The sequence below is a fragment of the Sinohyriopsis cumingii genome, chromosome 19 (assembly GCF_028554795.1).
Source record: "Sinohyriopsis cumingii isolate HCF-2022 chromosome 19, ASM2855479v2, whole genome shotgun sequence".
NCBI classification, from domain to species: domain Eukaryota; kingdom Metazoa; phylum Mollusca; class Bivalvia; order Unionida; family Unionidae; genus Sinohyriopsis; species Sinohyriopsis cumingii.
The window spans coordinates 58,081,189-58,108,446 of NC_142979.1; the positions used below are offsets into that span (position 1 = coordinate 58,081,189).

The 27,258-nt window shown below is 38.4% G+C and overlaps 1 protein-coding gene across 4 annotated transcripts in view; it reads left to right on the top strand.

The window, feature by feature from the left end:
- Window positions 1-27,258, top strand: part of LOC149775766 (serine/threonine-protein kinase 36-like) — a 158,703-nt gene that overhangs the window by 104,806 nt on the left and 26,639 nt on the right. For all 4 annotated transcript variants that reach the window (XM_089944445.1, XM_089944448.1, XM_089944449.1 and 1 more), the window contains 8 exons: window positions 4,089-4,202; window positions 6,469-6,628; window positions 14,900-15,041; window positions 15,612-15,738; window positions 17,456-17,516; window positions 23,623-23,752; window positions 25,560-25,632; window positions 26,337-26,433. In XM_089944445.1, coding sequence (XP_089800571.1) covers window positions 4,089-4,202; window positions 6,469-6,628; window positions 14,900-15,041; window positions 15,612-15,738; window positions 17,456-17,516; window positions 23,623-23,752; window positions 25,560-25,632; window positions 26,337-26,433 — 904 coding nt within the window. The remainder of the gene's footprint in view (window positions 1-4,088; window positions 4,203-6,468; window positions 6,629-14,899; window positions 15,042-15,611; window positions 15,739-17,455; window positions 17,517-23,622; window positions 23,753-25,559; window positions 25,633-26,336; window positions 26,434-27,258) is intronic.

A 27,258-nucleotide genomic window follows, 5' to 3' on the forward strand; every position in this document is an offset into this window, starting at 1 on the left:
TTGATAGAAACAAATTTTGGACGTGTTTTGTAAGATTTGTTTCTACAGTGGCGCTGTTCCCACCCCACCCCACCCCCGGAAATGCTCTGGATTCCTTAGCTAATAGCCTGAAAATCACCTTTCAACTTTACCAGAATGGCAGAGTCATCTATAACTCCATTGTGATAGCTGTGAAGAAGACTACATTGGGGAAACTGCTAGAAGCCTTGAAACTAGAGTTAAAGAAGAATTATACACCTACAGAAAATCCCTGACAGCAGTTGGTGAACATTGCAAAGAATCGGGGAACACTGTTTATTGGGATAACGTCCAAGTTCTCAGTAGAAAGAATAATACCCCAAAGAGTGAAATAAGGGAAGCTGTTGAAATCATGGCGGGGGAGCCAGCGTTTTAGTGTGATTTGACTTTTGATCCCCTCCCAGAGACCCCAGGGGAGGCACGCTAAGCACTCTTCTGATATCCATCACATGGACAACCCATGGACAAAGTTTGGTGAAATTCTACCTGGCAGGTTAGGAGATTGAATGGACAGACAGAGGATATCACAGTATCGCTGCTAAAATGTGGAAAGAACAATAAATGTTGCTCTCACTTTAAGTGGGGCCATGGCAGGATGACAGTGTTTTCATTGACAATGAATAGAATGGTTTAAAATATGTAAAACTGTGAAAGAATGAAATCACATGGAGCCAGTTTACTTTGGGCGCTGACAAGACATTCAGATTGATGACGGTTTTGTGATTAAAGCACTTGTAATGTTTTGGTTCATGTAACCTGTAATTCCAAGGTTTGCTTTTGGGATATGACATAGTCAAATATATCTTTCCATCTTTCCATTGATTTACATTCATTAAATCAATGCATACTGTTGCCATGGACCTTGTCTTTTCATTATAGTCCATGCAATTATTAATTCAGTGCATACTGTTGCCATGGGACTTGTCTTTTCATTATAGTCCATGCAGTTATTAAATCAGTGCATACTGTTACCATGGGACTTGTCTTTTCATTAAAGTCCATGTAATTATTAAATCAGTTCATACTGTTGCCATGGGCCTTGTTTTTGCATTATAGTCCATGCAGTTATTAAATCAGTGCATACTGTTGCCAATTGCCTTGTCTTTGCATTATAGTCCATGCATTTATTAAATCAGTGCTTACTGTTGCCATGGGCCTTGTCTTTGCATTATAGTCCATGCATTTATTAAATCAGTGCATACTGTTGCCATGGGCCTTGTCATTGCATTTTAGTCCATGCAATTATTAATTCAGTGCATACTGTTGCCATGGACCTTGTCTTTGCATTATAGTCCAGGCAATTATTAAATCAGTTCATACTTTGCCATGGGCCTTGTCTTTGCATTATAGTTCATACAATTATTAAATCTCTGCATTGGCCTTATCTTTTCATTTGACTCCATACAATTTTTAAGTCAGTTCATACAGTAGCTATTACCCTCGTCTTTTCATTATAGTCCATACAAATATTAAATCATTGCATACAGTAGCTATTTTCCTTGTCTTTACATTATTGTTCATACAATTATTAAGTCATTGCATACTTTGGCCGGGGCCCCGAGTGGCCGAGTGGTCTAAAGCGCTCACCGTTCCGGATCACTGCCATCTCACCTCTGTCTGCGTATGTTCGAGTCCAAGGCTCGGCTAGCGTGGGTACGTGGGAAAGCCTGCCAGTAGCTTCTCGTGGGTCGGTGGTTCTTTCCTGGGTTTTCCAGGGTTCTTCCTCCACCAGTTATACTGGCCGCCATATATGGCCTATCTTGTGCTGAAAAATGGCGTTAAACCCTAAAACAACAACAACAACAACAACATACTTTGGCCACAGGCCTTGTCATGTTATTATAGTAAATACAATTATTAAATCAATGCTAACTGTAGCCATGGGCCTTGTCTTTTCAGTGGAGTCCATACACTTATTAAATCAGTGCATGCTTTAGCCGTGGTCCTCATATTTTCATTGCAGTGGATGCAATTACTAAGTCAATGCATACTTTAGCCATGGGCCTTGTCTTTTTATTGGACTCCATACAATTATTAAGTTGGTGCATACTGTAGCCGTGGGCCGTGTCTTTTTTATTGGACTCCATATGGTTATTAAGTTGGTGCATACTGTAGCCATGGGCCTTGTCTTTTTTATTGGACTCCATATGGTTATTAAGTTGGTGCATACTGTAGCCATGGGCCTTGTCTTTTTTATTGGACTCCATATGGTTATTAAGTTGGTGCATACTGTAGCCATGGGCCTTGTCTTTTTTATTGGACTCCATATGGTTATTAAGTTGGTGCATACTGTAGCCATGGGCCTTGTCTTTTTTATTGGACTCCATATGGTTATTAAGTTGGTGCATACTGTAGCCATTGGCCTTGTCTTTTTTATTGGACTCCATATGGTTATTAAGTTGGTGCATACTGTAGCCATGGGCCTTGTCTTTTTTATTGGACTCCATATGGTTATTAAGTTGGTGCATACTGTAGCCATGGGCCTTGTCTTTTTATTGGACTCCATATGGTTATTAAGTTTATGCATACTGTAGTTATTGGCCTTGTCTTTTTTACTGGACTCCATATGGTTATTAAGTTGGTGCATACTGTAGCCATTGGCCTTGTCTTTTTTATTGGACTCCATATGGTTATTAAGTTGGTGCATACTGTAGCCATGGGCCTTGTCTTTTTTATTGGACTCCATATGGTTATTAAGTTGGTGCATACTGTAGCCATGGGCCTTGTCTTTTTTATTGGACTCCATACGGTTATTAAGTTGGTGCATACTGTAGCCATTGGCCTTGTCTTTTTTATTGGACTCCATATGGTTATTAAGTTTATGCATACTGTAGCCATTGGCCTTATCTTTTCATTGGAGCTTATGACATTATGAACCTCATAAAACTGAATCCCTAATTGAAGATCTTTTTCTGTCAGTTATTCGCTATTGCGGGTCCACACAGTCTTGAAAAGTGTTTGAATTTTGATGGTTACCTTGACAAGTGCTTCAATTTTAGGTCAGCTTCAAAAAGTACTGGAAAAGTGCTTGAATTTCAAAACAAATGCATTTCATTGAAAACATTAATTTACAGACATAAACAAAAACAATCTTAAAGTTCTGTTAAATTATGATTGAAACCCAATCTTTACACTTTGGGTATGTCTTCTGGTTAGGTCACATAAATGGTCATTAGTTCTCCGTCTCATTTGGATTGTTACTACTTTATTTTGTAAATGAATGTGTGTTCTGTTGACTGGGCTGTAAAGGCTGACAAAAAAGTTGGTTAAGCAGATTGCCATAAGCACTCTACATGATGTCTGTGTGGGTAAGGCCAGGTGATAAGCACAGAGCTATGTTTTGTGTTTGCCAAAAGATGTTGGATTGGTTGTTGCTGAGGTAATTTTAAGTCATTCTGTTAATGGGAACATTATACCAACTCTTGAACCAGTAATGGTAATTAAAATTAAAAATCTCTAAATGGAACATTTCTTGCCCTGTTGTACCTAAAATTGCTTATAATACAGTAATATGTTAATATAATTAAAATGAGTGAAATAATAATCAAGAACTAATGTGCTGTGTAAAATCACTTAGATACAGATGATGTATGTTCATTTGACTTTAGTTCTAAAGTCCCCACCATGAATATAACTTAAAGAGCTAAAGTAACTTGAGCTAGATCAGAAAGCAAAAGTGCTCTAAAGTCCCAGGGCATGAAAAGAATTAAATGTTGACAATAGGAATGAGTTTATGTTTTGCTTGAACAAAAGGAGTTAGAAACACAGACAGAAAAGACTGCAGAGTGATGATGAGATGGCTGCACCTAAACTCCCCAGCCCCAGTGCCATTGAGCTACAGTGTCTCCACCTAGACTGGTTTAACAAAAAAATACTTTGGAGTTCATGTTTATGAAAGAAGTACTTCGTTCTAAAATTTTACTGACTATTCATACCATATGATCATTCTTAAGTTTATATACAGTTAATTATATTAGTTGAAAATTAAATTTCTGTCATTGAAAACAGCTTGAATTCTGATGAAACATCTACATGAACCATGCTATCTTTGGTACAATTTTTCATTACAGCTTTGCATCGGAAGGACAGCAGTTGACAGTGGACATGATTCTGGAGGTTACGCAGCTCTGCTGTTTTCCTTTTGCTGTAGATACTCATGAAGAGTTACTCAGTGAAATCCAACAGTAAGTGCCAACTAGCAATGTCTGTCACATTTTAAGATATACTTGAGTGTTGAGCCCATTACAGTCACAATCTTCACCCTTGTATATCCAGTGTATACCTAAATAATATGAAAGCAGATCTTCAGTGGAATGGATAGAACAGTATGGTCTTGCAGATCTGGATATACACCGACATTGTGTGCTTACTATAAATAGGAAATACAGATATCCCACTTAGGTGAAATATGATTAAAGAGATTGCAAATATAAGTATGAAATACAGAATGAAAGAATAATGATACTTGCAAAAATCTAAAGTTGAAAATGTCTTATATCAAGTAATATAAAAAAAATCAGAAAGATCAGTAATGAATAATGACATATGTGATCAATGAACTAGTGTAACAATAATGAACTAGACTGTCTTCCTCCATGCTTGGTAGGACTTAAGTTTTACATGTGATGATGATTATAAAATGACATATTTGCTCCTTTTATGTACATTTGCATGCATCTAGTTCTTCCTGAAACAGTTAACATGTAAATACTTGCTTGCATAGTTACCACAGTTAACTTTATCCCTTAATCTATCAGTGTGTAACACAGAAGTTCAAACATCCAGTTTTTAAAGGACAATCCAATAACATTTTATGACCTCTTATACAGTATTACTAAAATGACCGTCAATAAAGAGATTTCAGTGCAGCAACTCAAGGTCTAAATCAGAGGTGGGCAAACTTTCCAGTGCAAGTGCCGCATACACAAATTTACACCTTGTCACGGGCCGCATGGTTCATTAAGTAAAATAATTAATATTTGAAATAGCAAAAACAAAAGGTTTTTCTTAATAACATCTAATTCATTTTCAGTTGTTAATATGTTGTTAATATTTGAAAACTTAAACCTTCAAAAGAAGCACATTTATTTGATAAACAGAGTAACATAAAAAGAGTCAGTGCGAATGATGATTTGTTCCTAGGCTGCATGAAAACCCTTGGCGGACCACATGAAAGCCCATGGCGGGCCGTAGTTTGCCCACCCCTGGTCTAAATGGTTATACCAAGCTGAGGCTCAACTTGCCATTGGAGGGGGCCTGGAGCTCTTCTGTCTCTCTAGGCTGAACTCTCACTAATCTCTTGAGTCAGGGTGGAATTTAGTATGGGGGATCATTGGCAGAAGTGACAGGTCCATAAAACACTTGAGGAGCTCTGATGGGTTTTCAGGTGTATAGACTTGAGCATTCTCCAAGAGTTCGTTTTCAGAGACTTGTTCTAAAAACTGATACAGTTTCAAGGGACTGATGGAAGGAGTACATTGATCACCAGCACAACTCAGCAGACATGCTGTGCACCTCCACTGTAGAGGGAGCTGGTAGGCATTATTGATTGATATGCAGACCAACCTTGGAAACACTGAGACATCAGAGAGATTTATATTGGATAGCAAATGATGAATGAGTCATCTTTATGTTGATTTTATAGTTTAGCAGTAAAAAAAAAAAACCAAATCCAGTGAGTCCTTTATGTTCAGTAAATGTTTGCTTATAAAAGGCTAGTCTCCAGAATTGTATGCATTACTATGTATGTTAATACTGGGTATATTTTATCATGTGGTTTGAAATGCATCATTTTTGGTACCTCAAAATGAAATATATCTGGTATTTAATGGGATGAGAACATTTTCTTTTTATTATATCCCAACTTGTTCCAGAATTGAAGCTCAGAAGATCAAACTCACTCTTCAGCACAGCACCCACTACATTATTTTCATAAACTCACCTCACTTTCATAGGATAATCATATAAATATCAGTGACTTAAGAGAGTGGTAGGCTTGACGTGTCTCAGTAAATTACATTTTTGACATTTTTATAAACATATTGATCAAATTTGACCACAAGGCAAGTCCAATTCAGCAATGCATTATAACAGGTTTGTTACTGTTGTCAAGGAAGTAAGGGGAAATAACTTTATTAATGCACAAATGGCATCAAGTATATTTCTTCAGCTAATATTAATTTCCATGTCTGAAATGTAATGCAGTTTATATTTATTTGTTATAGCTCAAAGAGATCAAATATATGTTGCTGCAGGTATAAAAATGTTGGAACACACAATTAAATGTCAAATGGCATGATGTGAAATTGTATATTTTCACATGTAGAAATATATGGATATATTTTTTACATGTGAAAATATAGGAATGAAAAATGTTTGAAAGCTGTTTTGCCAATAAAGTTCTATATCTTCCACTTAATAAAATTTTGTTTTTCCTCTTTGTATTATCAGATGCTTGCATTTTCATGCTCTTCTTCCACGTTTGCTGTATGCCTGTCAGAGGTACCTGAAAAATGAGCAGTTGGAGACACCCATGGGTCTGGTGGCCAGAATGGTGCTAGGCAATAGGATATTTGTTGACCAGTTCTGTTCCACCATCAAGGAACTCAGGGTATGTGTCAGCCATCCTCGTCTTTGTTGCATCGCTCAAGATTCCCATGTGAATGTGCAAGTCCCCTCCATAACTACCCTTGATGCATGAGTTACATAAGTCAATATAAATTATAAAATGCTTCACTACAAACATAATATGCATGTTTCCAACAATTTCTGATCCCCCATTCATTAATTTACATTGGCATCCATTATGATTATTGGGAGATAATGATTCAAGGTTAAAGGTTATATCATTTAAATATGCATAACTGTGTAGTCTGTATAACAATAACTATACTAATATGGTCTCAGTTTCTGATTGATTTTGATCCATACAGCTGGTTGGTTAGCAAACAGTGCAGTACACAAATGCCACGTTATTCTTCCATATATTTGGATCCTTCCACTGCCCCCAACCCACCCATCTCCATTTATTAGTTGAACAGAAGTCCTTCTTTCTCCTTCGAATACGTTCCCCAATCACATTATGTTAGGATATTAGCCTACTACCTCACAAATCCAGCCCTACAAAAGACAAAAATTGTCTTATCCTGTTTTTAGATAGACAAAGGGCAGTAACTCTTGGCCATTACCTCCCCTTGATACCACTAGTTGGCGCCAGTTAGCTTTGCTATCGTGCAGTGAACATGCAGTGCTTTAACCACCAACAATTTCTCTACTTACATAGAGGCCCGCTATCAAGCATTTTGGATTTATTTAGTGGATTTATTTACATCCTGCTGAATATATTATTTTTACAAATTCAACCAAAATCTGACCATTTTGGTGCTTAAAGGGACTGCATGTGTACGACCCCATCCTACAACACTATCATTGATCTACACAAGGTCATTCTGTGTTGAGTGTGAATTGGACTTTTTTTGTTCATGCCATTTATTGCGGAGAGGCTTTAACATCATAGTTATATGTTGCTTAATATGTAAGGTCAAAAAAGCATCACAACACTTTCACTTTTGATCTGTTTTGCTTTAGTGTTGTAGTAATTTCACGCATTACTATTCGCTTGTTATTTATGACCATATTATTTTTTCTACACTCAGGTTTTGATAATCTAGTGGTTAATTTATATTAAGCCCATTAGGGCATTAAATAAAATTACAACACCTTTATTATCTGTCCTTTAAGACAGTTTGTAAAATGCAAGAGACTTAAAGCCAGAGAGAACAACCATGACCTGTGCATTATATGTACATAATGCATGTCTCAATCAACATGCAAACTAAGTGTTTGGATTGTGATGCTTAAAAAAGTGGCAAAGGGGAAAGAGACAGAGTCAAAGTCAAGGCAGGATACCTCTGACATCCCTAGTCTCCACCCCAAATCATCCTCCATGGCAAGCTTTATGGGATAAGCTGGGATTCCCCACATGCACACACTAAGGTTCATCGTACGGAACCAACATATACAGCTAGAAATGGAGAGGATAATGGAGGGGAATACACATCACTGGATAAGATTCATCTCTTGGAACAGCAGACAAGATGCAACTCCATCCCATCTTTTTCTCCTAAGGATACCCAGATGGGGTAAGCCTTCTTACATGTCAGAGCATGGCCTTTGGACTGGTAAGTAGGGGTGCATGGGATTAATGACCGATCAGCTGGACTCGAATAATAATAATACTGCTGCACTGATACCAGACATCCAGCCAACACTGGCAACTGCCCTGACATTACCAGTAGTCCAGCCGCAACAGCATGGAGACCGCTTGGCCGGAATGGGCCAACTATACAATGTTTGCGGGGATCTTAGTGATAGATCCGTCCATCTAGCTGGACAGCAGGCAGCATATCCTTATTTAACCAGCGATTTCGATGAAAAATCAGCCCGTTTGTAAAGGCCAATAGTGCTGGCAGTTCCAGCAGTGTTGGATATTAGATTACTCACAGCTTAGCCTCAAGGAAGAGCTTGCGTCTTGAAGAGATATGACCAAACAGAGTCATCACTGACACCCAGCATGTGTTATGCCGTGTTGGATGACAACAAAGTGAGTGTGATGAGTTGATGACAAATCTGTCTTAATCTGGAGTGGACCGAATTTCAGCTTTCAAACTGCCATTGAGGAAATTTATTGGGTGCTGGCCACTTTGGAGTGTCCCACACCCCCTCCCAACTCACAATATTACAAAGTGAAGTCATCGGTTGCATAAATGTTGCAGAAGAGGGGGAGACAATATCTTTCCGGCTTCTTCATCAGTCTGCAAAGATTAACAATATTATCGACCAGCTTTCAGTTAGAATTGGCAACCCTGGCAACTCAAATGCATTCTTTTCGGAAAGCCTGGTTCCAGTGAACTAAACCTCATGCTGGTATCAAACACACTCAGACGCTTTCTGTTAGGACCTACCAGAGTTTGACAAAAATATGGCGGCCATTCACATTTCAGCTCCGTTAATTTACAGAGTAGATAAGAATGTGTTCCATGCCACGTCGAAGCTGGTTCAGAACATAGTGGCGATATCCTCCATGTTAGACTTGGCCTCATTGGCAATCTTTTGACTCACTGAATGATCCGATAACACTGGACAACAAATTTTTACAAAAGTCATGTTACTGAAATAAAATTAGTCAATTCTTATCAATTTTTATGTGCTGAACACGAATATGACAGTCAAATTGCAAAATTGGCTCTAGTTTTTTTGTAATCTGCAAGAAATTAATGTTTACATAACGAAATGCATTCCAATAGTAAAAGGTCAACTGTAATAGCCTACCTATAAAAAATCAAGTCATTGACTACATCTTAGATTTCTTCGCCTGTCTCTTGTACAGCTGTTCGGGAGCATCTCTGAGGAGTGTCCAGCAGTAGTCAGCCAGCATTGTAGTGGACCATTTTCCCTGGTATCTTTGTTCCATTGTTGCGATATCTTGATGAAAACGTTCGCCGTGTTCATCACTAACAATACCACAGTTGCTAGGAAAGAAATCCAAATGGGAATGAAGGAAGTGAATCTTTAGAGACATATTGCAGCCAAGTTTCTTATACTTCATCAACATGTCTTCTACTAGTTCCTTATAGTTTTCTGCCCTAACATTTCCGAGGAAGTTTGTAGAAACTAGGCGAAAAGCATTCCATGCTTGTTTCGCGTCACCTTCCAGCAAGTTGTTGAACCGGTCATCTTTGAAAAGCTCTCGAATCTGAGGACCCACAAAAACTCCCTCTTTAATCTTTGCTTCGCTGAGTCGAGGGAATTTTTCATGCAGGTATCGGAATGCTGGCAAAGTCCGGTCAATGGCTTTCACGAAGTTCTTCATCAAACCTAGTTTGATGTGAAGGGGTGGTAGCAAGATTTTCTGAGCCTCAACCAGAGCTGGGTGTTGGATATTCTTCTCTCCAATGGCTACATTCTGCCTGTGAGTCCATTCCTTCCTCATGTAGTGCATTTCCCTTGCTCGGCTATCCCACTCGCATAAGAAACACATGTATTTTGTATATCCTTGCTGCAGTCCCATTAAAAGGGCAACTACCTTCAAATCACCACAGAGGTGCCAGCTGTACTTGTTATACTCAATGGAATTCAGTAGCTGCCTTAAGTTATCGTATGTCTCTTTCATGTGGACAGCATACGCTACTGGAATAGATGGAAGAATGTTTCCATTGTGCAAAAGCACAGCCTTGAGACTCAGTTTCGAAGAGTCCACAAATAGTCTCCATTCTTGTGGGTCATGAGTGATTTTTAAAGCATTCATGAGGCCCTCAATATCGGAACAGAATATCAGATTACTTTCCTTTCTGAAGAAAGGCTCCAATTGCTGGTGGCGCTTTCGATATGCAGTAATTGTGATATCTTCTTCTAGAAGATTCCATTGTTGGAGTCTTGATCCTAGCAATTCTGCCTTGTTCTTTGATAAGTCCAAATCACGAATCAGGTCATTTAGTTCTTCCTGTGTTATTCTGTGTGGGGTTGATGATGCACCACAGTGAAAATCTGGATCACTGCATGCTGATGGACCAGGAGAAGAACAGGTCGACTCACCTTTGTCTTCGTCAGATGAATCAAGAGAATATTCTGCTGGAGGTTCTGGAATAGGAAGTCCCTCACCATGTGGAACTGGTCTCAATGCAGACGGAATGTTTGGGTAGACTATTCTCGACTTCTTTCGCTTCGTTATTCCGCCGGAAAGAGGAGGAACCAAGCAGAAGTAACAGTCATTTAGGTGGTTGCTTGGCTCTCTCCACACCATTGGGACTGCAAACGGCATTGATGACCTTTTGCAATTCAACCACTGTGAAAGCTGTGTTGTACATGTAGCACAGCATATATGCGGAGCCCAAGGCTTGTCTTGGTCACCAACCTTGCATCCGAAGTAAAGATGATATGCCTTCTTCACTTGAGAATTGATACTTTTCTTCTGGTTGGCAAATGTCACTTCCCCACAAATATAGCAAAAATTGTCCGCGGTATTAACACACTTTCGAGGCATTACTGTTCTTTATTGTACGTAAATGGATAAAATAATAAGTTTTATGTAACAGTAGCTTGAACTGTCTCGCACAACGTCTAAAATATTTTAAATGCTGAACCTATCTGATTGGGCTTTATATAGTACACTGCTTACGTCAGCTTCAGCAGCCGCCTGGCATTAGTATAATAGGCCACACATGTATAGTACACTGCTGACGTCAACTTACTTCAGCAGCCGCATGGCATTAGTATTGCACTGCATCAGAAAATGATGCAATCAACTGTGGATGATGTGAGCATGATGGTATTATGCAATGTTACATCATTATTCCGGATGTTGCTGCAGTCCTACTGGAGAAATTTACACAGTGAAACATAGAAAATGAGGTATATGAATATCTTCAAAACGAGAGCCAATACAAATTTTTCACGGTTATATTCGTGTTCGGCACACCAAAATACTACAGATTAGGGCCTTTTCAAGTCAGTAATGATTTCACTGTTGACCAGTGTAATAGCTACACATGGTAGGCGATGGCTATAATTGCTTGTATCCTTAATCAAGCAGCTCAAGATACTTTGGCCAACACTTTGATGGCTTCAGTGTGTCTGTGGTCAGCTTCACTTAAACTGTACCATATGCTTGACTGGCCCCTTTTGGGTCTCTGCTGATATTTGGAGGATAAATTGAAGATACTTGGAGGCAGGCAACTCAGGAACTACCCCTCCAATTTACTGCTACCTCTGGCAAGGGCGTTTGAACCCATCAACCCCCGTCCATGCAAAGGGATGCTCACTGGCCCAGAGACAGGTGTCTCTCCCAGCATGATGTACCAGGAGGCAACAATCTACTAGAAGGTATTCATACAGAGTAGGGAAGAAACAGACTTTCTCCGCCTTCAAACCTCCCAACCACAAGCATTGACTTACTTCCCCCACCGCCTGTATACAGTCTACCATTGGACATCCCTCTCCTGTACTCTCAAGATCACTGGATCTCCCTCCTCCCTTGGGAAGGGTGGGTGATCCAGTTCATTTCAGAGGGGCTTTGGGTTTTGTTTTGTCAACCCCCTCCCCTCTCTTTCTCCCCAATCTTCACGGAAGTTTTAGCAGATCAGGAGAGGGATTCCTTACTTAAGCAGGAGGTTTAGTTGCTCCTCTCCAAGCAGGAATTGGAGATATACAAAAACCACAATCACTCGGATTTTTCTCAAGGCTGTTCAAAAATTGGCAAACTCAGGCCTGTAATTGATTTGTTAATCATTTTATCCTTCCTCCAAAGTTCAGGATGGTCACTGACTCATAATTTGACATCCCCATTCACCTTTTTTCATGGAGATATCTTCGCTTCACTTACCAAGACACAGTCTATCAATTTAAAATTCTTTCCTTTGGCCTCAACCTCAGCACCTGGGCTTTCACTCATATGATGGATTGCATCGTCTCTCTCTGTTCCGATCACTGTCCTCAACAGCAATGACAGCATACCTGGAAGACATCCTTTAGAAACACATGGTAAGTTCGACCCTGCTTCAAGGCAGGAACGATCTTCTTTCTCTTCTGGCTCATCTGGGTTTTCTAGTGAACTGGGAAAAGTCAGATCTTCATCCATCCCAGTACTTTGTCCATCTGGGTATTGAGTTTTTCACCAACCAGAATCTATGCTGTTTCCTTGGGTCCACGTCAACAAAATAATAGAACTGGTCGAGTTTCTGACAAATTTTGGATTTCAGCTAGGGAGTTCTTATGTCTCCTTGGTACATTAAGTGTGGTGTTGGCCCTGATCCCGCTTGGATGCCTTTTTATGTACCCATTATAGATGTCACTGTTGTCTCAGTGGCACCACTACTCACATCCTTTTGATCAACCCATCCAGATCACACAAGAAATTCTATCCTCCTTGGTTCTGTGGTACACCCTATGTTGGTTTCCAAGGAAATCCCACTGGAGAAGTCCCAAATGAAAATAACAGTTTGCACTGACGCCAGAACACATGGGTGGCATGTGGGAACTAGAGGAGCTACCTCTGCGCATGAGCATACTGGAAATGAAGGCTGTCATCAAGGCCTTTCACTTCTGGGAAGTTCAACTCTTAGGCAAAACAGTCCTCTTCATGTCTGACAATTCAACAGTATTGACTTGCCTCATACAGGGGGGCACCAAATCACCTGACCTGTGTGTCTTAGTGTGGCAGTTTCTATGTTGGTGCGACAATCTCTGCATCAGTGTGCAAGTCAGATAAATTCCTGCAGGCTCAATGTCCTGGCCGACACCATATCCAAGCGAGGCCAAGGCCTTCACACGGAATGGTCTCTGAACTCAGTGATCTTTATCTGGATCTGCACCCTCTGGGGACAACTGTTGATTGATCTTTTTGCGACAAGGTGAAATCACAAGTTGCCCACCTTTGTCTATCCTGTTCCAGACCCAGAAGCCTGTTCCATGGATGTGCTGTCAATCAGTTGGGAGGGGTTTGGGGCCTTAGCCTACCTTCCCACAGTCCTAATATAACAAAAAATACAGAAGTTATGGGGTCGGGATTGCAAGGTGATTCTGATTGCCCCTCTCAGGTGGGATAAATCCTGATTACTGATCAACTCGATCTAGCGATAGATCTTCGCCAATCAGAATCTTCTCATGCAACCACAGTTGAGGGTGTTCCATCCCTTCCCGGATCGTTGTCTGCTACATGCTTGGCTCTTATCAGGTCAGCCTTGCGAGTCAAACAATTCAAACCATCAGTTGTGGAGAGAATCTCAAGAGCAAGAAGGCCCTCCACTCTGAAAAGGCTTACAAAGGAAAGTGGTGTGTGTTTAGGGACTGGTGCCAAACCCATCACATTGTCCCTTTGTATGCCTCAGTCCCTCATTTGGTTGTCTTTTTTCTCTGGCTCTTTGAGGAGAAACAGTTAGCTTTGATCGCTATCAAAGGCTATCGATCCATAATCTCAGACACATTTTGTCATCACAGCAGATATGACATTGGACATGATAAAAAAAATTCAGATATGTTAGCTAATTTTAATCTCCTGCAACCAAAATCAACAACATTATTTCCAAAATGGAATTTGTCCTGGGTTCTAACTTGGCTCAACTCAAACATGCATCCATGTTAATGTCTCACTCAGCTAAAAACTGGCAGCACCTCGTGGTATCAAGGGGAGGTAATGGGCAAGAGTTGCTGTCCTTTATATATCTAAAAATAGACAGGATATGACGATTTTCGTCTTTTGTGAGGCTGGATTCACAAGGTATTTGGCTGATATTCCTAGTATAATGTGATTGGGTAAGTATTCTCAGAGAAACATAATTTACTAAAAAATTTGCTTTTTCACATATCAGCCCACTCTAATCTCCATTTTGTTGTGAATAAAATTACACATACACTTAAACTACACTTGGACTAGTCCTGCCTGTTTGCACAAATTATGGTTGCACAGAAGGTCAAAGTACAAAATGTATCTGGTAATTTTGTAGCCCCTTTCTTATTTGCCAATATGAATTTTATTGCCAGTGATTTAAAGACTGGTGAATTATTTTAGTCATGAAACTGATTATGCAACAGAATTTTGAAAAAAATAATTCATCTGCAAAGTGTACAGTTCAGTGAACAATTTCTCCTTCAGACATTTCCTGGTTTAAGGCAACATCCACATGACCTAATAGGTGCAGTATTAAACAGGCATACCAAGGAACAGTTGTTCCCTACTCATTGTTTTATTGTTGCATCCAGTTAATATACCATAATAAAGTTAAATTACCAAGAAATTGAGCAATTTAAACCATATTTGAACAAAATTAGCAGTGCATGAACAATTCTTAGTATTAATAATTAACAGTAACTTTATGTTTTCATCCAGGCATTACAGTTTTTAAGCCAAGCAATCCGACCGTCCAGTCCGCTATCTGTCATTTGTGATACCATTTCCATATGTAGTCATCTTACCCGCATATCTGCAGATCACATACCTCTTGTCAAATCCATTCTTCAGACCAACAAAGGTAGGATAAAATTTGTAATATAACCTTAAAATCTTATCAGAAATTGGTTATTGTCCTTTTTCTTGTCAATTTAATATCATAATTTATTTGACTGATATCTAAGTAAGATTATTTTGGGCTTTGTGTAGAGTCTGTATAAAAGTAATTTCTAATTCTGTGGCGTAATTTTCGTATAAGTGTAGTAAAGAGCTTCAAATATCCATCTTATAGTGGGTTGGTTAGTTTAATGAGGAGGTTTTTTCTAGTGTTATCACAAATGATGAAACCTTAATATTTTTACAGTAATGTCCCTAAAGTTATTTGAAATATTTATCTTGTAGTACATGTATTTTTCCTACTTGTTTTTAATTGATTCCTTAACAAAATTTGAAAGCAATTTTCTTTGCTTTTAAGGAGGTTTCAATATAGATAACTTTCACTTGATAACACTGTTTAAATCAGAATAAGAAAGGGGTCTTTTGGTCCAATCAATTTTAATTCTAGATATATGCTTTTGCTCTTTTCTATTCAGATTGGTCTCTGTTGTCAGTTTTTCAAAATGAAACTACACATTTATATTTTTATGCACAGCTGGTGATCCAGATCCCCTTACTTTGTCAATCAAGCACAACTCCTCAGCAGTAAAGTCACGTACCTGTAGTTTACTGGGGAACTTAATGAAACACAGTGCCCAGTTCTACAGCATTCTCAAACAGAGGTTAGTGCTCCAGTTCAAAAATTTAAAGTGTACGTCCTCAGTGAGTAAAAATCTTTGTTGACTAATTCCTTATCTACATTGCCAGAGTCCCCAGTTTAGTGTATGAATTACCTCTGTCTTTATCCTTGCAGGCTGAAGGTAGATGATAAATGGCTTTGGCAATGTGGAAACTTGACAAAGATTGTTCAGAATTTCAGTGATAAAAATAGAAGATAATTTAGCAAGATGTTGGCTGAAAAGATGTGGATATGTAAAGCATACTTGGTAAAGATGCCGTAAAGTAAAGAAGTACTGGATTTTGTTTGTTAGTATGCAAGTTTCAGATAGCATAGATCTTGTGTGTTCTGGAATTCTGTCAGTTGCTCTTATGATTGCAGGTTTCATCCTGGGCATGACCTATGTTATTTGGTCTTATGCTTAACTTAAAAAAGAAAATCAACACCTTTAAAGACGTTGATCCCATACCACACTTACCACTCTGTTAGTACCACACCCATGCCACACTTATCACTCTCTTAGTACCACACCCATTCCACACTTACCACTGCAATAGTACCACACCAATACCACACTTAAAACTCCGATAGTACCCCACCCTTACAACATAAGAAGGTCACTCTAACCTACATTTCACATCTTAACAACACAAGGTTTTGCATTTTTTTCTCATCGTCACATACATTTTTTGCATGCTATTAGAATCATGAAATTTGCATCTTGATGAGTACTCATTGTAAAAGTAGGTAATTGTGGCCCTTACTTTAAATTGCTTTACTGACATTGCTTTGTAATACGTTCTGGTTGATTTTTACCACTCCAGTGGCCTAGTGGTTAGAGCATCTGCCTCGGATGCAGGAGGTCATGGGTTTGATCCCCGTCCAAGTCATACCAAAGACTTACAAAAATGGTACTAACAGCTGCCTCGCTTGGCGCTCAGCAGTAAGAGGTTAGTGTTAGGACTGGTTGGCCTGGTGTCAGGATAATGTGACTGGGTGGGACATCATGCTGCATGTCTGCAGCATGATGCCCCAGTGCTAGACAGCACTATAAACTACCACATTGTAGACATTGTAGCAATATGACTGAAAAATTGTTAAAGCTACGTTAAAAATCCAAAATCACATGAATAATCACTGGCTGATTTTAAAATGTTCACACTGCTTTATAATAATTCTGGTTGATTTTTAAGATGCCCACATAGGTTTGCAATAATTCTGGTTGATTTTTAAGATGATCGCATGGCTTCATTATACATTCTACCAATGATGTTGCTCTTTATATTTCTTGGGCCCTGAGTGGTTGAGTGGTCTAAAGCACTCACCACTCTGGATCACTGCCATCTGACCTCTGTCTGTGTGGGTTCAAGTTCTTCTTCCACCATTTATATTGGCCTCCATGAATAGCCTATCTTGTGCTGAAAAATGGCATTAAAACCTACAACAACTTTTTATTTCTTTGTTTTTGTGCACATACTGTGATGTCTGTCACAGATCTATAAACGTTTTGGACATGGACTTTTGTAACAAAACCTTGTTAGCACAATTAAGCCAAAACCTTTTGATCTAGACAAATGGAATGTGGAAGATCTATTTGTATATAGAAGCCCTTATTAGATTTTTCTAATTTTTCTACAGCTTTGAGATTTGGGGACATGTACATTGTATGCACTGGGGCCTACGAGTTTTAGAAAATAAATTATATTGTTTTTTACTTGTAGGGATAAGTTATTAGAAGGATTGATAGAGTGTCTTAAAGATGAAGATCCAAATGTCAGAAAGGTGAGATGCAGATAAATATTTTATTTTGTATTGCTTTGTTTGTTTTTAGTTATCTTCATGTATAATGATATAACAAGATATGTTTGCCCATTAAAATATTTTTTCAGCATGTAAGAATCATTGTATGTATGATATATTCCTGATAATTTGTTTGCACTTAGTTGCCTAAATCAGTGTAAAAAAAACAAATCTTATGTTTTATTTAATGCACCCATGTTAGGAGTCAGAAATGTGAGTGCTTATTTTAATGCAGCATAATGGGAATCAGAAATGTGATTGAGACATTGCCAGTATGTGTCAGAAATGTTTTGATGATGTTGCCAGTATGTGCTTATTTAATGCACTCATTTTGGGACTCAAATTGTGCTGGAGGCATTGCTAATGTGTCTCATTAAATACAACATAATGGGAGTCAGAAATGTGATAGGATGTTAGCAGTATGTGCTTATTTAATACAAGCATATTGGAAATGAGAAATGTGATGGGAACAATGCCAATATGTGTTAGGGCTATTCCAGTAAAATATACTTGTTACGCAGGGAAGACACTTTAAATGTGGGGGGTAGACACACATGAATGTAATTTAGAACTTTGTATCATTTTCATATGAACTCTCTGAGTAACAAAGAGTACCCTGGCATATATTTCTAAAAAAGTGCCTTCCTTGGGTACAGTATATGTTGAAATGGAACAGCTCTTATTTAATAAAACCATATTTGGAATTAAAAATGCAATAAAATAACATTTATTTAAGCACACATTGCTGCTGTTACATCATGTTTGCTAAATTAATTTCACAAGGAAACTTAATCATTTTTACATAATGCAGAATGGTTGTCTTGTCAGTGGTGTGCAGTCCTATCATTAATTATAGCTATGTGTTGTATATATTTCTGTAGATATCCATGAAGAAAAACTAATAGAATTTATCGGAAAACTTCTTTATGTGTGCTGTGTAAATTTTGCAGTGTACCATGATTTTCAGTTAATTATTCAAATCATGGCACATCCTGTTTATGATTCAAGCTCTCCAATCTTTTAAGAAAAAAAAGTTGAAACTTTTATCAGATGTTGATTGCTCAGTAAGTTCTAACTTTTATATAACAGGTAAAATTTACAGGTCAGGTGTTAGGGTTGTATGGTCTTGAAGGTGAAAAAAAAACTGGAAAACAAATAGAAAATCACTTACCTTGCATCACCAACCACAATTCTGTACATATGCTGGAACTAGGGTATTTAACTATAGACTGCAGAGGAGTAAAGCAAGAACATTACCACTGTGTCATCTCCAGTCTTTAACATAATAATGTGTCATGTTTTGTATTAGCAGTGGTCATTATGTATGGGTATTTTTTTCTGTACTCAGACTAATAATGGATGGAAAAAAACTTTTATTCAAATAGTTATAGGCTACTGCATTTGTATGCATTTTCAAAGTAAGACTGCATGACCATGAGGGTGCAGTATTAGTCCCAAAAACGAGTTCACATTTTCCCATACAAATGCAGTAACCTTTTTATTATCTACATAAGGCATAATTATAAAAATATACACTACAAGAAACAAAGTAATTGAATTTACACTGTATTCCAAAATAAATACACAACCGTAAATTCATCGGTACACAATAACAATAATAATGCGCACATAGCACTACCCAGTGACTTTTGGGTTTTGTTGTGTACTTAGCATTAGTTTAAAAAAGAATTGTCATTTTGGTCTGTTAAAATTGAAATTTTGAGTCATATTTTGAATGAATGCACACTTCAATAACTTTTCCAGGTGATGTGGAATGGATTTAAATTTTTTAGTCAATTCTACTCAGTCCTGCTTTTCTGCTTATGATGGTCTGGATTTATTACCTGTGTTAATTCTGCATAAGTACATGTGATTTGAGCAGGGAGGGACCTGCCTTGAATCAGTTGCATGTGTGTTTTTGTTCTATCATTGTTTGGAATCATAATGTGGGAAAATTATGAACTCTGTCGCATTCATATCATTTTGAGTGCAGTAAGGGAGAATGTGATTGTCATTTGAAATGTAGTTGAAATTACAGTACAATTTTGCAATGTGTACTTGAGAATAGAACCCATGAAATAGCTCATGTAATTCGGATTTGCAGAACTAACTGAAAACGTATTTTGAGGAAATTCAAGATGCAAAAATGTAAGTATATTTTTTTGCAATTTTTTTTACCAGCTGAAGAAGACACATTTATTCCTTGTCACTTGCATGCTGTTTGTATGGACTCCAGCAGTGTAATGACCTTTTTGGCTTCTTTTGCTTGCCTAAATCTGAAACATTGTATCAAAATAAGTTAACATGTAAAATTGTAAAGCAGCTGGTATGTTACAGTCCATTCAACCAGTAGAAATAACAATTATTCATCTTGTTGGCATATTGGCTCTGATGGGGAGCACAATGTGAAAGCGGATCAGTACTCAGCCAAGGCTCTGCCTGAGGCTGTGGAAACAGGATCCAACTTTCAAACTGAATTGCGCAATGAATCCCAGTTACATGCCACTATTGAGAGCAGCCCCCAACATGCCAGTATCCACTGACTTTCAAGCCATCGGACTGGTTCTATGAGTTTTACAACTTAACGTTGAGGGTCTCTCAGCAGCCAAACGTACCATCATCAGCACTATAGCCCACCGTCATGATGTTGACATAATCTGTCTGCAGGAGACTCACCTAGCTGACCAGGTAGCAGGATGATACACCATTGGATATTTTGACCTTATTTCATCAACACCTGACTCCAAATTCGGCCGTGTTACATATGCATGCTGTGACATTACTGATGCCTCTCCAGTTTCCTCTACCAGATTATGTGATGTGGTCCAGGTTGGAGGGTGCAAGATCGCTAATGTCTACAAACTGCCCAGTGCCCACTGGGACAACAATATGATTCCAAATCTCGAACACCCAGCCATCTCTATTGGCAACTTCAACAGTCATCACCCTGACTGGGGCTACTCACACTCCGATGAAGACAGAGAACACATGGTAGAGTGGGCAATGAATAATGACCTCTTTCTGACCCATGACTCCAAGAAATGTAGGACATTTCATTCTACAAAATGGCAAAAGGACTACTCACCAGACCTCTGCTTGGTCAGCTCCATTGGTGACCATCCTCAGCCAGTAAGTCAGTCTGTTCTTGTCCCACACAATCAGCACAGACCAATACTTATCCATATTGGACTTCAGCTGCCAGCTATACACAGCTCTTCACAGCAGCGTTGGAACTTTTGCAAAGCAGATTGCACAAAGAACACTGACATACTGGAGCGTAGCATAGTCACTATACCATTTTGCTGCATCCCAATCAAGGAATCCTACCACCACTTCAAAAGAGCCATATTCAAGGCAGCCACTTAGTCTGTACCTTGTGCTCATCATCTAGTCTATACATCCTGTTTGGATGAAGACTGTCAGGATCTTCTGAAGGAATATCAAGCATCTGGAGACTCGGACATAGAAGATCACCTGATCGATTCCCTGGACACTGCTATGCACACTCCCTGGAAGAAAACTACAGGATCACTCAACTTTACATGCTCCAGCCAGAAATGCTAGGGCTTGATTCAAAGATTTGGCACCACTCAGCAACCACCAGTTCAAGGTCACCCTGTTGTCAAGCCAAATGCTGAAGCTATCCACTTATTACAAGTGGCAAAAGCACCCCTGGAGAAACTGCACCGACGTCAAGTACGAGATGAGTGGCAACAACACAGCTGTCAGAAGTCAGATGAACTAGATCAAAATACTCCAGAGGCAATTACAACAACAGAACTTGAAATGGTGCTATGCAGCATCAAATCAGGCAAAGCAGCAGGATATGACAACATTTTGCATGAGTTCCTGACGCATTTTGGCCCAAAGGTAAAGGAATGGCTTACTGCTTTGTACACCCAGGTTGTTAGGGAAAAGTGCATGCAATCCCAAATCCTGGCAAAGATCCCCACAATACAGTGAATTATCGGCCGATCTCCTTGCCTTCAGTCTGTTTTAAGGTACTGGAGCACCTGATTTTCCAAAGAATTTGTCCTGACTCAGAGAATATCATAACTGTTGAGCAGGCAGGCTTCAGACATGGCTGTAGCACTTGTGATCAAGTCCTTGCCCTGACTACATTTGTTTAAAACGGGTTTCAGAGGAACCTGAAAACTGGACATGTTTTTCTGGATCTTACAGTGGCATATGACAGGGTCTGGCATTCAGGGGTGCTGTTGAAAATCTTTCAACTATTGCCACGCTGGATAGTTGAGACTGTTGAACTGTTCCTTCACAACAGGCACTTCAGAGTGAGAGCTGCATTTTCGTGGAGGTGTCAGACTAATGGACTCCCACAATAGTCTGTTCTTTTGCCTAGTTTGTTCAATGTCTATATCACTGACTTACCTGTAACACAGTCACACAAGTTCACGTATGCAGATGTCACTGCTCTTGGGACCCAGAGTCACTCATTTACTGAGCTTGAGGGGGTACTGATCAAGGACCTGGAGGATATGAAAACTTCTTCAAGAAATGGCATCTACAGCCAAGTGCAACAAAGACAGTCTCTAGCGTCTTCCACCCTAACAATGCAAATGCGAACTACGAACTTTGCATCCTCCTCATTGGGCAGCAAATGAAACATGACCTGACACCAACATACCTTGGTGTGACTCTGGACAGATCACTGACATTCTACAACCACCTGAAGAAAACTGCAGCAAAATTTAGCACTCAAAACAACCTACTCCACAAACTAGCTGGCTCAACATAGGGCGCTAGCGCTCAGACACTCAAGACATCAGCACTGGCCCTCAGTTATTCAACAGCCAAGTATTGCACTCCTGTCTGGGCTTGATCATCCCACACCAAGTTAATTGATGTCCAGCTCAACATAACAATGCGCATAATCTAGGAAACACTACATCCTACTCCTTTACCATGGCTGCTAGTACTCAGCAACATTCCTCCTACACATCTGTGCCACCAGGAAGCGACCACAAAAGTGTTGGCTAAGGTCTTGCCAGTGAGAAAAGTCCACTGTACATGGACATCACCTCATATCCAGCAATCCATTTGACTTTGAGATGCCCAGTCTGTTTAGGTTTGTTGACGGAGGATATGACATCTATTTTGGCATGGATTGTTGAGTGGTCTTCAACAGATGTTGTAAACAACTCCTTCATAGGTGAGCCATCTGTCTGCCCTTCTGGCTTCAACCTTCCACATCATCTGTGGACCACACTGAACTGCTTTCAGACAGGACAGGGTCTTTGTGCAGTCAACCTTGTCTGATGGGGCCAGGCCACTAATTCTTCCTGTTGCTGTGGAGCTTTTCAGACCATGTCTTACATTGTGAACAACTGTCCACTGACAAAGTTCTCCAATGGACTGCAGACTCTGCACCTTGCTGATGATGATGTTATTAAATGGCTAAGCATGCACTGCACATGATAATAATAATTGGCTCTGAGTCCCTTATTTTTCTACCAAAACCTTCATTTGCATTTTTTCCCCAAAATATCAACTTTGTCTTACAAAATGGTATGTCTCTGATAGATATGCAATAACCTTGGCCTCATTATGTTTTTCTGTGCTATCTTAATATACCCCAGAGAACAGCAGTCATAGTCTGAACCATTCCATTTATGAAAAGTTTGGAACATTTCTCCTAAATAACTGTTTAAATTTTCAAAATGGTCTTTTCAGTATTGTGTTTCTCACATTGTGGTTTCATGAATATTATGTTCGTTCGGTTGCTTGTTTGAAAGTTTTATTTGGGACTCTTTAAACTTGTCCACATCATTCACTTTATCATCTCTACTTTCAAATAGATGAAACAGCTTCTTAGTTCTTCCACAAACGATTATATTAAACGAAAACTAAAAACATCTACATGAGTTACATGGTTTGTTTACAGAGTAGTCCCTAATACACTTTACTATTGTTAGACATGTGTCATGCAGTATGAAGCCATGCAATATGGAACATTATTCTGGCAAAGTAAAGTTTAATGGAGACAAAATGAGCATATTAATAAAAAATAATTATGACATGGGGAAGAAATAATATATAAAGGTGAGAATGAAGTGTTATTTATTGCCAGGGAGCCAGTTATGCAATAGGGAATGCAGCATTCCACAATGACCAGCTGTATATGAAGTTGAAGCCAGCCATTCCTCTCCTTGTGGAGCTTCTGAAGGACCCTTCCAACAAAACCCGTATCAATGCAGCTAGTAAGTACCTTTAACCTCACTCACTCACCGTATGAAAAAGTTACCTATATTCAGTTTGTGTCAGATCTGATATGAACCTCAGACCATTGATTTAATTTTGTTTTTTTTACATTGCATAAAAATGTGATGCTTTTTAAACAGTGTCTTTGATTTATTATATGAAATATAATGTACATTACACTCTTCCCAAAGTATAATTTAAAAACAAATAATAAGCTAATATCTTTTCGGTCATACTGCAGCTTCCTATATGTTTGTTATCAGTGTTGCCAAATCCATGGAAAGTAAATGGCTTAACTTATCTAAACAACAACATACTAGGCAGGATATGGCACATTTTGCCACTTGCATTTATATAGAATCTTTCATAAATGTAGACTTAAATAAATAATTTATACAGAATTGTATGTTTTGCAAGATGAATGTTTAATATTCCTAGTAATCCACGAGTTAGGCAGATTTCATTTGCAATATGCATGAGTGTGAAGGTTCTTTTAATCACATAATGCGGGCCCCAGTTGACTGAGTGGTGTAGAGCACTCATCTTTATCTGATCACTGCCATCTCACTTCAGTTTGCATGGGTTTGAGTCTTGGACTTGGCCAATGTAGATATGTGGGAAAGCTTGCCAATAGCTTCCATTGGGTTGGTGGTTCTTACTGGGGCTTTCCCGAGTTCTTCCTCCACCAGTTGTACTGGCTGCCATGTATAGCCTATCGTGCTGAAAATGGCATTAAACCTGAAACAACAAGAACAGCAAATAATAATTACATAACAAGATAAGGAAAAGATTAAATTAACTGCAGTCACATTTGGAGTCGTATGACATAATTTTTATTTGGATGTTTTGAATTGAGGTGCTTATTCCCTTTATGATAGCACTGCATGGCGGTAATATTGATTGAATATATGCGATAGTTATGAAGCATTTTAGCTGTGAAGATTTATAGTTGAATTTGCTCAGGAAATCCCACATTTGAATACATTATGACAGTGGGATTAAATACATGTACAAAAATATATCTTATAAAGATGTCTAAGTCTTGTAATGTAAATATATATGCTTTTATAGATAATTGCTTAATCATTAAATTGTAATTGTATGAATGACCCTTTTTGATGACTGGTTTATATACATAATTACTTGATCATTCAATTGTCTTTATGTAAATGATCCTTTGTGATGACTGGCTTATATGGATAATTACTTGATCATTCAATGTCTTTATGTAAATGACCCAATGTGATGACAGGCTCATATGGATAATTACTTGATCATTCAATTGTCTTTATGTAAATGATCATTTGTGATGACTGGCTTATATGGATAATTACTTGATCATTCAATGTCTTTATGTAAATGACCCAATGTGATGACAGGCTCATATGGATAATTACTTGATCATTCAGTGTCTTTATGTAAATGACCCAATTTGATGACTGGCTTATATGGATAATTACTTGATCATTCAGTGTCTTTATGTAAATGACCCAATGTGATGACAGGCTTATATGGATAATTACTTGATGATTCAATGATGTAATATTGCTAGCATAACAAGATACACATTATACATAATATGTCGTCAAAACAGTGTAGAGATTTTTGCCATGTAAGTGGTATGGGCGTATTGTGTTATATATCATCCATATATCACACCTTGGTTAAAGTTTTCATTTATGTCATTTCAGTTACTGTAGCAAGACAATTTCCATTAACACACTTATCTGTCACATTAGAGAGATACTAAACTTAGGTACAGTTTAAATGTCATAAGCAAATGACTAATGGGGTCCTTTTTTTCAGGTGCATGTGGTAATTTAGGTTTACATTCCAACTCTTTGTGTCTAAGCCTAAAGAAGAACAAAGTTCCACAAAGGTATGTCAGTTGCAGTGAAAAGGACACCTGTCAGACTTGTACGGAATTCAGGAATTTTTGTTATTTGGCAGCTTGCTAGATCATCTCTCTCATTATCCATCCATAGTAACTTTAAATGACTTTTGCTCAATTGTTGACACTCCTTTTGTTTAAAATCCGATTGTAGTTGAATAAAATAGAATTTAGATAAATAAGATTACACATTTTAGAAACTATTTCCTTTAATGCTCATCCTAGTAAGTATGCACAGACTCATCAATAATGTATATCACACATATATACATCGTAACAGAGTTAACTGACTGTGTTGGGAGCTCTCCACTTTGAAGGTGCATTCACTCTTCACATATGGTTGCACTGAATAAAATGCATAGAAGTTCAGTTTTTTTTTAGACACATGTAGAGCATTTAGAGTAGTTAATTATACTAAATATGGCAATTAAACTTTCAGTTGAGTCCTTCTTGATGAAAAATCAACTTTGATGTCCGTGTGCATGTCCATATATATGTCTTTACATCCATCCACAACCTAGATTAAAGAAAATCCTAAGAATTTTAGATTAAGCTCAATGCTAAAGATTTTATTTTCTAGCTAAATAAAAGTCAGGCTGAACAGTAACAATAATTTCTTTTGCTTTAAGGCATGTTCATGAGCAGAAATTTAACTGATACCACTAACAGTTACTCCCCCACCCCAATTTCAGTTTGCTGGATGTGGCAGTTCATGATAGTCAAGCCAGTGTTCAAGTAGCCTGTCTCATGTCTCTCAGGAGCCTGGCCAAGCAAGAGGAGCTCAGGAAGGTATAGTGCATCCATATTTTGTAGACCTTCTAATATTCTTGACAAAGAAAACGGGTAGCACTACAATTCTCCAGCATTGGAAAAAGTTTTGCTACTCATATACTTCTTCCAGTTTTATCTGAATTGTACACAAGGATTACTATTAATGATCCTGAACATTCTAATACATGATCAAATTAAATACTACCGTATTTACCATATATGTTGGGACACCATATTTGTTTTGACACAATAAAGTAATTTTTTTGTGCGCTATATATTCTGGGACACATCATCTTTTGGAATCGTAAGTTGTGGGACACTTTAATTCATTCGAAAATTACACGTTGAAAAATGCACTCCAGCTGAAATTTTGTTTAAAAAAACATAAAACTGTATACTAAGATAAAATTCTTTAATCCACTGCAGCAGCATCTCGTCAACACAACCCTTCTGCACACGTACGATCCATACTTTCGGTGCATGAATATATTTTAGCTTTCTCATGTTGTGAAAAATTATTGTTAGAGGGAACACATCACCCAAAGCGGAAACTTCAAGGGCTATCTCTATTTAAAATCTGCACCAGTTGTGCTAATAATCACACTTTTAACCCCCATCTTAACGTCAGTCCATCCAGGAATGAGATCAGAGTACACTAGAATTTCATCGATGTTAATGATCATATTGTTGGCAAAATCATCTCTTCTGGCCTTCACAAATTCATCAAATGATTTTATTTTCTCCACATCTTCTAGGCAACGATGGGTCATCGGTGTCCATGCATGAGCACTATATTGTGTCACTTTAAAAATTGTTCCATTGTTTCAATTTATTTTCAAAATT